Source organism: Podarcis erhardii (assembly GCF_964252035.2).
Source record: "Podarcis erhardii genome assembly, chromosome: 8".
Classification (NCBI taxonomy): domain Eukaryota; kingdom Metazoa; phylum Chordata; class Lepidosauria; order Squamata; family Lacertidae; genus Podarcis; species Podarcis erhardii.
The window spans coordinates 58,147,961-58,160,353 of record NC_138499.1 but is presented as its reverse complement, the minus strand read 5'-3'; the positions used below and the strand labels follow the sequence as shown (position 1 = coordinate 58,160,353).

Genomic DNA, 12,393 nt, shown 5'->3' with positions numbered 1-12,393 from the left:
CATGTATTTACTTGGGAATAAATAAGACCACCTAATGTCACTGATACCGGCTTTGAAACAAGTGCAGAAGTGTTTAGAAACAGAACACCAGAAGGCGAGTGCTGTGGATATTTTTGTGTCAGATAATTAAAATGTAGCATTTGTCCTTCAGCTTCATTGTGGAACAGATACTATTGCTATTACTTTTCTCTTAGAAATGAGAGGGGGCTGATTTTCTCTAAACTGACTAGGCAAACATCATTATAAATTGGAATCTATACAAATGAGCCTTCACAGAAGTATAGAATATGAACCAGTGATAGTTACGAAGTTGTTTACTCGCTGTACAGTATATTGTGAAATTGTCATAGAACTAAAAAGTAAAACAATTTATTTGTTTAAAACCTAAGCACTATCTCTGCCTTATTTATAACACTAATTTACCAAATTTGTACGTATGAAGTGAAACTGGATTCTGCCCTTTGCTATTAATGGCATCAGTATAAAACAAGATAACAGGGCACAATAGAATAGTAAAGTCACAAAGGTTCATGCAAGCCTTATCCTATTCCCTGAACTTTTAGATTTAAGCCTCAGAAAACTATCCTTTCTATGATAATAAAAGCTTAAAAACAGTATTAACTATAAAGCTTAAGAAAAGGAGAATGCATTAGTACTCAGAGGCTGATCTACTTCAGCTTACAATTCTAATACATATTTACTTTTCATATTAACTTTTTTACAATTACTGTACTAGTGTCTATGCTTCATACATATTTTTCATTTTTCTAAAGTAATGAGACTATGGAGGCCAGAGAAAATAACTGCACACTTCGCTGTTTAGTTTTCTGGGCCACTCAACAAATGGACATTTGGGGATAGTGATTACTAGCAATTTAAACCAGCATTTTGTTCCCTAAGCTACTTACTCCACAGTCATACATCAGAAAAAGCTTGAATCCTTTATATTGCAAATGGCCAATTCTTTCTCAGACCACTCTTAGCCAAATATATGTGACAGTTCATATCCATATATATGGCCAAGGCAGTTCAATAAGTCCATACGTATTAGGTTTGGAGAACAAGGTAAAAGATTCAGCCCCTGCCAACCCGGATACATAGTTAAGAAAGCTCAACCATGGCTGGTGCTATGTTGCAATTGGCAATCCACAGCTTGAGAATAGCCTACAAACAAGAATATGAAACTTTTGAGCTGAAATAGGACTTCAATGATTTCCCTTAGCTATGGTTTGGTGTGATGTCTGGATTGAAAAACCACCTCTAGAGGTCACTACTCTTAGAGGCTGGAGTGATGAGCAAATTAAAGTAGGCAACAGCTCCACACCACTGTATGGTTCTCAACTACAGGCACAAACCAAGGTTTGGTCCAATGTCTAAACTGAAGCATATTGTCACCATAATTCTATATTATGTTAGACATATGCATATTGGAGTAAGTTCCCAGTATATGTGTTTAGGGTTGAAGTACAGATAGTGTTTAAAGGAGAATTTTGCAACTAATTCATATGGCCATTTTTTAAAGAGCCAGAGTGGTTTAGAGTACCGGAGTTGGATGAGAGAGGTGTAAACATAAATTCTGCTCCGCCATAAAGCTGAACAGAAGGTAGCTTTCAACAAGTCACTCTTTCTCCCTCAGTCTAACTTAACTCACAGGGTTGTTGAGGGTAAATTGGAAGAGCTGTAGGCACACATCCTTAAGCTTTGTGGAGGAATAGTATATCAATGTGATAAAATAGTATTTTACCAATGCGATGAAATAATATTTTCCGAAGTCTGAGAAAGAATTATTTCTCTTTCCAAAATTAAAATCCATATTCTGATACTTTACAATTATTTCTCCAGATTACCTTTGACCCAATCACTTAGGTAATAGGAAATGAATGGAAAACTAAATTCCATGTTGTGCTCTTATTACTGAGACTGTATTTACCTTTTAATTTCTAGTCTACTGGCACCAAAATGAGAGATGCTTCTTCAAACCTATTTAAAATGAGAGATAATGAAACTGATTTTTTTAAAAACTGCTTTTTACAATACTTCTTAAAATCATCATAATTTTCAAAAGATTTTTATTAAAGTTTCATCTGAAGTAAGCTCTTAATACTGGAAATGTTTCTCGTGATTCATAATAACTCACTAACAGGAAAGGTGCATCGATTTTGGAGCACAGACAGTTTATAGAAATTAGATGATTCTAAGGATTCCCTACTTACGTTCCACAAAAGGTTAACAGAATTCACTTTCATTAAAGGTTTAGAATCATAATGTGCAGTTTACTCTGCACATTCTAATGAATTTCACGATCATCTAAAAGTATGTATCTTTAGTCAATCCATTGAGACGTACCTATAAATACTGTTTTACACTGAAACAATCATCTGCAAAAAAAATTGTACAAAAGAAAAGAACAGGGCATATTGAGGGTTCTGAAAATTTATAACAAGAAATAAAAGAATGCAATAATGTATTACACAGTGATGCAGTTTGTACTTAGTTTTTTCTCCTGCTTTTTGATTATTCAAATCAAAATCCCCATGGAGCCTGCCTTTCCCATCAATTTTAAAAAGAATTTGCTCATGTCTTTGATGGAAATAGCCCATAACAACATTTTTTGCCTTAAACATTCAAATGCTGCTTATACATGTCTCTCTGGGACAAGTTTAAAATCTGCTCATATTCAGTACTCACAACCCTATCTTTTTATTTAAAAAAAGCCAAAAAGATGTCTATTTCTATTAACAGGAATATACTTTTGAAATTACCTGTTAATTTACAGTGCACTATTTCATCTCAAATTTTTGATTAGCTTATTCTGAGAAAGTTTCTTACATTCTGATTGTAAACTAGTTTGGGTTCGGTCTACGTGAGAGATTCAACGAGTTGATGTGGAGAGAATATATCTGTATTCATGTCATACGCAGCCAAATCCACAGCCATAGTTCAGTCAAAATATTTGGATTAAAGCCAATGAGAATCTAAGGTGCCTGGATTGTGGACTGGGTTCTAGACAAGGAATGTCAGTGAAAACTGGTACTCCAGTAATTCCAGTTACCTGCATGGAGCAATACTACTATAAGTAGCTACCAAATTGCCTTTAAGGGTCAAACGTTTAGGTAGAAGGCAATTCATATACATCTCTGCAGAGAGGGAGATGAGAGATGGAGCAAAGGAGGGAGCCAATGTGCCCCCAATTTTGGCATATTTCCCCCTGCGTACAAAGAGGTTTAGCACACCATGTCCCAGCATCTACTAGAGCAAGCTGTATTAGTGCAGTTTGCAAGTAGTACAAGTTCTCCATTAGAATCAGAAGGGCCTAACAGAAATGCAACAGGGACTGTGTGCTTTCCCATTATTAAGGAATAATCCTACATGTTAAGAATAAAGAAGAACCAAAAACCTAAAATATGCACTATTTGCAAGGGGTAGTACTGAAACAAATGTCACACCCGCTTTTACTTGCCGCTGCTGGCCATGCAGTGTTTGAATTTTGAGGACAACGCTCTCTAACCCTCAAGAGCCAACTTTGCTTTTTCTTATTCCCCTACCTGCTCTCAAATATTTTTATGTGTACAGGCATGAAAGGCCGTCTGGCTTATGTTCCTGTATTTCCTAAAATAAATGGCACAGAAAACTATTCAACTCTGAGTAAGCTTTGTCTCCGTATTCTAATTTTGCAAACAAGACCCTTTACAATTATCATTTACACAGACCATGACAATTTACATACAATTTAAAATAGTATTCTCTGAGGAAATCCTGTTCTTAATGCTAATTTTGCTTCCCACGGCATCTTAAACTTTTATGCCAATTTCACAATGGGCATTGGTTATCAACAGGGTAATTTGTTTTTGTAGTATGATAAATATTTTTACTGTTGTCATTAATATGCTTTACATGACTTATTCAGCTGCTGTTGGTTGTAAACCAAGGAACTACAGAAACACTGGGGTGGATTCAAAAATGGTAATGTATGGAGGAGATGCTTCACAATCAATGAGACGTAAGTTGGTCATGACTAACTTAAGACCCACCGATCTCAGTGAGTCTACTCAAGAGGATAATTTAAGTTCAATTCACTATGCATTATTTCTACACTATTCAAAGTGATAAATGAATTGTAACAAAGTGAATCCATTCAGCATACAAATGATGAAAAATCTTACACTAATTTTGAAATACTCATTTTTCCCCAAAGGAAAAAATCCTTACTAGCAAACTTGAAGATACAATGAAAATAAAAGCTTTAAAACGGAAAACAGGCTCATGCAAGTATAATATACCTTAAACTATGGGCATTAGCCAGTTTTCCTACTAATTAAACTTTCTGATTCTCAATGGCTACTCAAATAAAGATCGGCAGGTTGTACCCATTCAGATTGTCGGAATGACAAAGTATTTTTCTGCAGTGTTTTCAAACATAACTTTACTTATCAAAATCTATTTTGTGTCAGTATAAATGTTCAGTTATCTTTTAATGTGCATGTTCCTTAACTGAACAGCTATCAACATCTAATATCATTCATTCACTATAGATAATTAATACTACTCTTTCGCTTTAGCTATGTTATCTCTTAAAATAAACATCACATTAAAAAATAACTTTTATTTTCTCTCAAATTAATTCTTTTTAACTCTTTTTATGATAGCTTTGAATCCCATAAAGAAAGATGAATTATCACATACTGATCCCTAGCTGTGAAACAGGAGGAGACAAATAGAGACCCCTACTGTGTTTAACAACGTAGAAGAAATTCCACACTCAATAGAAAAATTTCTACCCTTTTTCCACAGGCCACATAAACTGATAATATGAATGTGAACAGTGGAGGGCACTCTTGCTATGCAAAACTTTGCGTTGACCCGGTATACTTATTTTGATCTATTCAGTGGCCTAAATTTCACTATTTAACAGCCACCTGTGGCATAGTCACTAACTGCTTTCTGCTTAAAACAAATGCAACATCCAGCCAGCCACTAGGCTAGGGCATTTCTTTGCACATATAAAGAACACAGCAAGCACTTTACATTTTGTTTTGACTAACTGCAAAACTGTAAGTATCATATATTAAAATGTTAGCAGTGTATTTTTAGAAGCAGGAGGAAAGCAATGATGCACAATGATCTGGCGAAGCTTAAATATTGCACGTATTCAGTTTTACCAGGATTTGTAATTCGTTGCGAGCTGGCTCATGTTTCCAGCATCCAAACACAGGTGACACAAACTTTTATTAAGAGCTAATACAACATTAAGGTTTAATTGCTGATGTGTATCAAGTGACGAATTATTAAATACTGCATAACAGGAGTCTAAAAAATGTAAGAGATCACTTTTTAATGCGACTTTCCAGCTTCAGATACTGTTCACAAAACAAAAGCTAACATCTAACCCATTTTGACGCTTTCAAGTTTGAGAGCACGAGAAACGGAATACCAGTTTGATAACATAGAACCTTCTGTAGAAACATATCTACTCCTGCCACGCTGACAGCATCGTAGCTATTTGCATAAGTGCATGGTTGCAGTATCAGGCCTGAACTCCAGCCTTGAAATATAACGGTATCTCACCGATCTAGCTCTCCACAGATAACTATTCTATATAAATAAAGTAATATAACCACTAACAAACCAATTGGGTCAGTTGCCATCATCCTTGTGAAATATTAATATGCATAGAAAGTGAGATGGATGACCAACAAAGTCGCTTCGATTAAGCAAAATAAAACTGCATCAGCTCTGGCAAGGTTAATTAAGGAATTCAAAGCTACATAAAACAAGGCTCACCCCCCACTTATTTAGAACTGTAAACACTTGTGTCGAACTAGATGGGGCATTTGATAAGCTGCACAGAATGTAGCAAAAACTCAGACGGATCTCTAGTTAACACTCAGAGTCGGTGTTAACACTTAACAGAACAAGTGGTAAGCCGCGCTGCCAAGGTCAACTGCACAGATGTACTAATTGTATTATGAGCTTGACATCTAGTGGCCACCCCTGGCAGGGCAAAGCAGGCAAAGGTTAAATCAGCAAACCTTGTCAAAGCACTTCTAACTACCCACCCTCAGGGAGAGTCCATCGGAAAGCCTGCTGGCACTCCACGCAATCCCACCTTTTCACCGACAACAAACAAAAAAGGACTCCGTAATACACTCAGCACCAAAGCACGGAAAACAGAAAATGGGGGTGGTCTCGAATGCTAAACATAACATATCTACATCTTCAACACAAGGAGGAGGAAAGCATTCCTTTGCAAAATATGCAGACCTCCTATTGTCTTTCATCGGTAAATATTGTTCTATCCTTAGCTCAGCAGTCAAAACTTTTTTATAAGAACTGCTTTTGAGTTCTGCTTAGGTATTGCTGCCATATTCATTCATGATTAGACAAAAGAATCACCCACAGTATGGTATTCTTTGATGATGAAGTATTTTTATTTTACAAAAAGAACCATTGATATTTTATATTTTCTACGGTACTTGTGTGACATGACTTGTCACTGCCTTTGGCAACTATCCAGCTCTATGATTAAAAAAAACCCCATGGATCTCAACTGGTCTACTCTCAAACAAGTTTAGGAGGAGACTATGTATGCACAGCTCGTTTCCTTTCCACTGCTTAAGTTCATTTTCCTAGAAAGCACTCTCAACAACTCCATCCAAACTACTTATTCGATACAAATATTTAAAGTAAAGTAAAAGAAGTGAAATGATTCATATAAAAATGTAACTGCAGCAGACATTTTGCACTATTAGGTGAGAATAATTTTGAATCTATCTATTGCTTACTCTTGAAGCTATTTTTAACTGAACCTTCACCATTTGTAAAAGCATGCTGTGTTATTTTGCACCTAAAATGTATCATTTCAGTGTTTTCAATTTTTCACCTCCTATTATATATAGTTCAAAATATGACAGAAACTATTCAACATCCTAGCACATCTGTTTTATTATCCAAAGCTGAATGGATCCTGCCCCCCCTTTAAAAAAAAAAAAAAATGCTTACTAGACATGCTAGTGTGGTTTTGGCATTCAGTTAACAAACCAAATCTTATAATCCTATGTTTAAATGGAAGACGCACACAATTTTATTTAGGCTGATTCGAATTTCAGAATATTAGTGTGTTAAGAAACTATAAGTAGCTGCTTTAAGAATATATAAGATCCTTAAAAAACCAACATTTTGGCTAGAAAAGTGATCAGCATTCAAATATGAACATCCAGCTTATATTAATTGCACAGAGCTGATTGTAATGATTTTTCAAATAAAATTAAATGTTTCTTATTCATGAAAGGCATATGTTTCACTGCCTCCTTAAGGAGCCATATCTGGGATTAATAACACAAAAGAATTTGAGACTTTTTAGTCTGCTTTATCATTTGCATACTAAAATAATAAACTAGTAAAATTAATTTCTGCTATTAAACCATGCTTTTCGAGGGGTCTTTGAATAGATATAAAATAGGAATGAAATTATTATAATGCAGCCATCTATAAGCCTACAAGTACAAGCAAAATAAGTTAATTGTCTTTCCTCATGCCAACAGTTAATCAGCAAATCTTGTAAAGGCTTATTTTTAAACTGGAAAACAAACAAACCAATGACCTAATTATTATTTGAAGTAGAAAGCTTGGAAAAAGTCACACAATTTCATATTTAATTCAGGGCTTACTGTTACTTCTAATGCTCTTAAGAGTATTACATGTTACAGAACAGTATAACGTAATACCCACACTTCTTTATCTACATAATTTTAATGGACATTAGCAAGTATGCTACAGACCCACATCTACAAAATAACTGGCTATATTACAATGAACTGAGGGCAAGAAAAAACAACAACCCCAAATGTCTAATACAGTACTGAAGTGAGCCAAAATATTTATATTACTAAAGGTAAGCCTATATCTGTCTGTCTGGACATATATATTACTGTATCTATTTCAAATGTATCAAAATTATGAGCAGAATTTGAAGAGCAATAATATCAATGTATGACAAATATATATATGAAGCACAATACAAATGTATTTTTGTTAGCCATGTAACATTACTGTAAGAGTTGGTTCCTAATAAACGTAAGCTAAGCAATAATTACTGTTACCTTAAAAGGTACAAAATACATTCTCGAAATTTCTTCTAATAATTATTTTTAAGGCCATCTCTGATCAGTTATCATCCACTAGAATATGCTTAGGGTTCCCCCCTCTTCAACACTGTCACTGCATTTGGGTTAAAGTGTGTGCAACATTCCCATTTGCTGCAACAAAACAAGACTGTTCTGTAATGCTAGTAATCTGTTGATTTAGAGATAATCATTTAACTGGGGATGTAAAGTCTCCTGATATTTGAGATTAAACTCATTCAGCATAGAGAACAGCAAATTCACCATATTGGGTTTTATAACAACTCCTTCAGTTATTGTGCTACTCTTTATAATGACCATTTCTTTCAATATGGCACCCTTTAAAACGTTTAGTGCATAAATACCTTTCATTCACTACTTGTCAGCATAAACCGCTATACAGATTCTAATTAATTGCTGCATGCAAGCATTCGTTCTCCAAATTGCCAAAACTATCTTTCCCACAACAAACGTTTCAAAATATCACTTTGCGATATTCTGAGTGGTTTTCATACTTCTGAGAAGGCTCTGCTTTGTGAAATAAAGTTGCACTGTACTGTAGTTCAAGCTGACTTCAACAATTATTTATTGTATTGCTAAAACTTCCTATTGTAACACTGCCACCTAAATTGACTGGCCTTCGTATAACTTTAAATATGGCCTAATGTTTATCTTCCACTCTGTCAAACTGTCAGGTTTCTTTTTGCTACTGTGTAACATAATATCTGCCAGAAAAAGGAGCATTAACCCTTAATAGTTTTCCTTAATGAAAGTAGTCTTCAAATGCAACATTAAATGTGATTCTATGTATGTGTATGTGTGTGTATGTGTATATATATACACATACACATATATGATTCAGGCAAGCTTTATAGACTTAGCAGCAGATTAAGCAGTTATGTTATATAAAAGACTAAGTAGTTAAAAATACTAATGAGAATGAAGGTTGAAATATATTTAGATTATAGAGTATTTTTTTGTGGGGGGGAAATGCTGCAAGTGTTCTTTTTGCGTGCTATAAATGGTGAGAGCTAGTTTTTGGCCTGTTGCAAAACAAGAGCCAGGAACTGTGGCAATGCCTTGACTTTAACTGTAAACTACAATGATGAGAGCTGACTTTATAAGATACGTTTGAACTCTTATGAGCCTTTAAAGAGAAAAAATACTTAATTGTAAAAAATGTGTAAATGATGAGCACCAAACTCATGTTCCTAAACATACAGCAGTTTATATACCTCCCTATATTCACGTTTCTGAAAATGAAAGTGCAACATGCAAGCAGGACTACTTCAGCTCCTTACTACTCCCTTACAATAATGTTTTACTCTATGAATTAAGATATATTAAAAAGGGACATAGAACATTCTGATTACAACATTCTAAAGCAGAGAAGTATTTACACTGTTGCATTTTAAGGGCTGCTGTGAAAGCCGATTTTGAGCTATTCAAGGACCACAATAATAACGCTTTTAAAATTCCTCACTGGGATGCAATGTAGTCCTTTTGATGGAAAGACTGTCTTTCTCATTCGGCAGAAATAAATCCATTCATTTGATCATGTAGTCATTGAGGGCAATACAAAACAAACCAAGTGTGAGAAATTCTATGTGATGAAGTAAACAAAACAAAACCCCAAAAAAGAAAAAAAGAGAAAAAAACATTTCCATGACAAAAAGATTCTTTGTTCTTAATCTACACACCATATGCAAGCGTTTCTTTTTAACATATCTCCTGTTCTAATCTTGGGTGACATGGCTACATAGATAAGAGATGCTAAGCAACACCCCCCCCCAAAAGAAAAACCCTCCAAGCTGAACAATTTTCTTCAATTTATTAACTCACCAGAAGTACCATAATGAGGCACTTTTTTCCCCCTCGTTAACTTTTAAAAATATTCAGTGTTGTCTAAATTCTTAAATCAAGGACCCTCCCAAACCACTACAGATTTAAATAACAATGCTGTATCTTTATTAAAGAAATGCTGATTTGCCTACAGTGAAGTATTTTGAAACCAAAGGAAGTGTTAATAACAAAACAAGAAATGTGTAATTTTATACTTCTGCTGTGACCCAGGGAACTTGTTTCGCTGCCTATCCATTATTGCCATTACCCAAGAAGCTTTTCACATTACTAGCTGCAGCAGCCAACCCCTTCCACTTCTCTTTTTGGAGTCCTTTTAGGAAAAGGAGATGGTAGGAATGGGAGCCCTGAGCATTTGGCAATCTAGCATATGCTTACGAAACCAAGCCACACTGCCCTAAGCTTCAAGGCTGCAAACTTTATTTAAAATAGTGAAAAATCCTTTGTTGCCAACTTCTTCTTCCCCCTCAGAACAAACTCCTTTCCCAAGATGTGTTTTTTCTTGGGCAAAAAAAAAAGGAAGAAGGCTGGATGAAGTAATTATGGTCAGCAGGGAGGGGAAGACATTTATTTCCAACCACGATTTTTCCTGATTACGCTGGAAATGCAGGCGATAACTTTATGAGGGAAAGGATTGAAAAACTTCCTAGTGGATTTTGTCTTCCCCGCCAGAAAAAAAAAAAGAAGTGGCAAATTTTTTCAGCGCCACACGGTGAATATAGTCACAAAGTGATCCTAACACATTCGGAAATGACAGCTCCAGAAAATAAGTTTGACCAGCTGCAAACCACAGAGATTTGGAAACCGGGGGCTACTTGTTTCACTAGCACTTTGGGCAAGGCTGAGTGCGCCCTTTGGCACGCGGGGCCCAAAGAAACCCCTTTTCCAACCTTGTGAGGAGGGGGGAAAGAAGATGGCAATTCCTACTCCAACCTCGACGCCATGGACATCTTCATGGCAATAGAGATGGCAAGGGAAGGGAAGGCGGGAGTAGAGACCTACTTATCCACCTCAGGCCTGCCTCCCTCACGCCCAGGAGAGCCATCTTCTCCCTCTGACCCTCTCCAGAAAGGAACCACCACCACCACCACCCGCCCCTCTCGCCTCGGCCTGTTCCTTTGAAGGAAGCCGCAGGCAGTCACAGGCACAGAGCGCGATCTTCTCCCAAGCCCTGGGCCTGGCCACCTTCTCGGGGCGTCGGAGGGAGGAGCCTCGGGGGCCTCGACGAAGCCCCCTCTCGCCCACGAGTTCCCAAGGGCGAAACGGAGGGGCTTACTTCAGAGTAAAACACGGTTAGGACCGGGGGGGGGAGAGAGAGATGGGGTTTCCCCCCTCCCCCTCCATCCACACACAGAGGCCTCGTGGGGTTTATTTGTTGCCAAGGGGGACGCGACAGCGGCCGCCGTCAGGGCCGCTTTCGGGCGGTTCCACCAGCGGAGCCCCAAATCTGTAGTTTGCAGCCTCGGCGGCTTGGTCAAAACGGGGTGGAAAAAGCTCTGATTCACTTTTCGCTTTGGAGAAAGCGGCTGGGTTTCTTCCGTCCCAAACTCCCCATCGTGAACCCCGAGGGGGAGAGGCGGCGAGAAGGCGAGCCTGGGCTGGGCGGGGGGGGGGGGCTCTGCCCGCTCGCCCCCCCCCCCACCGCTCCGTCGAAGCGTCTCCCTCCGAAGCCCAGCCATAATTCAAGCGGCCGGGCGCACGCCACAGGGCCAGCCAGGGAAGGGAGGGAAGCTCGGCAAGGTGGAGGCGGAGGGAGGGAGGGAGGGAAGCCGGAAGAAACTTGGGCCGAGCGGCTGAACTTTCCTGCCCGACCCGACGCCGGCTGCACTTTCTGCCGCCTCCCGCTTCGCCAGGAGGGGGGCGGGCGGCGGGCTGGTTTCTAGGCTGAGCTCTCCCCGAAGAAAGCCCAGGCTCAGGAAGCGCCCAGCCCTCCCCAGCCCCGGGGCTGCTGCGCCCTCTGGCTTACCCTGCTCCGAAAGCACCTCGGCTGGCAGCTCCTCGTCCGATCTGAGATGCTGGGGCTTGGCTTGCTTTCGCCGAGACATGCTGCTAACTGAGGCGTCTTCTGGTGCCTGCTTTTTGCAGAGACATCGGCGAGAGGTGGAGCGCTGGGGTGGTGGGGGGGGAGGGGGTGGTGGAGGGGCGATTAGGTAGGGGGGGGGAGGAGGAGGAGGAGGACTCGGTGGCGAGGGGAAAGTCGAGTTGGCGTCGGCGTCGGGCGGGCCACCCCTTCCTCCGGATTTCGGCGCCGATTAATTAAGAGCAGCAGCAGCAGCAGCAACTCCCCCCTTCCCGGCGACAAACTCACGAAGCGCCCGAGCAAGTAGCGGCGGCGGCGGCGGCGGCGGCTGAGCCGGGCGGGGGCTCCGCGGGTCTGTGCTGGGTGCGCGTCCGGCTGCGCGCCTCGCGCACG

At 39.1% G+C, this 12,393-nt stretch overlaps 1 protein-coding gene across 3 annotated transcripts in view; it reads right to left on the bottom strand.

Annotated features, from left to right (window-relative positions):
- The window catches only part of SALL3 (spalt like transcription factor 3), a 24,971-nt gene extending 12,878 nt beyond the window's left edge, over window positions 1-12,093 (bottom strand). For all 3 annotated transcript variants that reach the window (XM_081873583.1, XM_081873584.1, XM_081873585.1), the window contains exon 1: window positions 11,947-12,093. In XM_081873583.1, the coding sequence (XP_081729709.1) occupies window positions 11,947-12,025 (79 nt within the window). In that variant the 5' untranslated portion in view covers window positions 12,026-12,093. The remainder of the gene's footprint in view (window positions 1-11,946) is intronic.
- Between the last annotated feature and the right edge of the window lie 300 nt (window positions 12,094-12,393).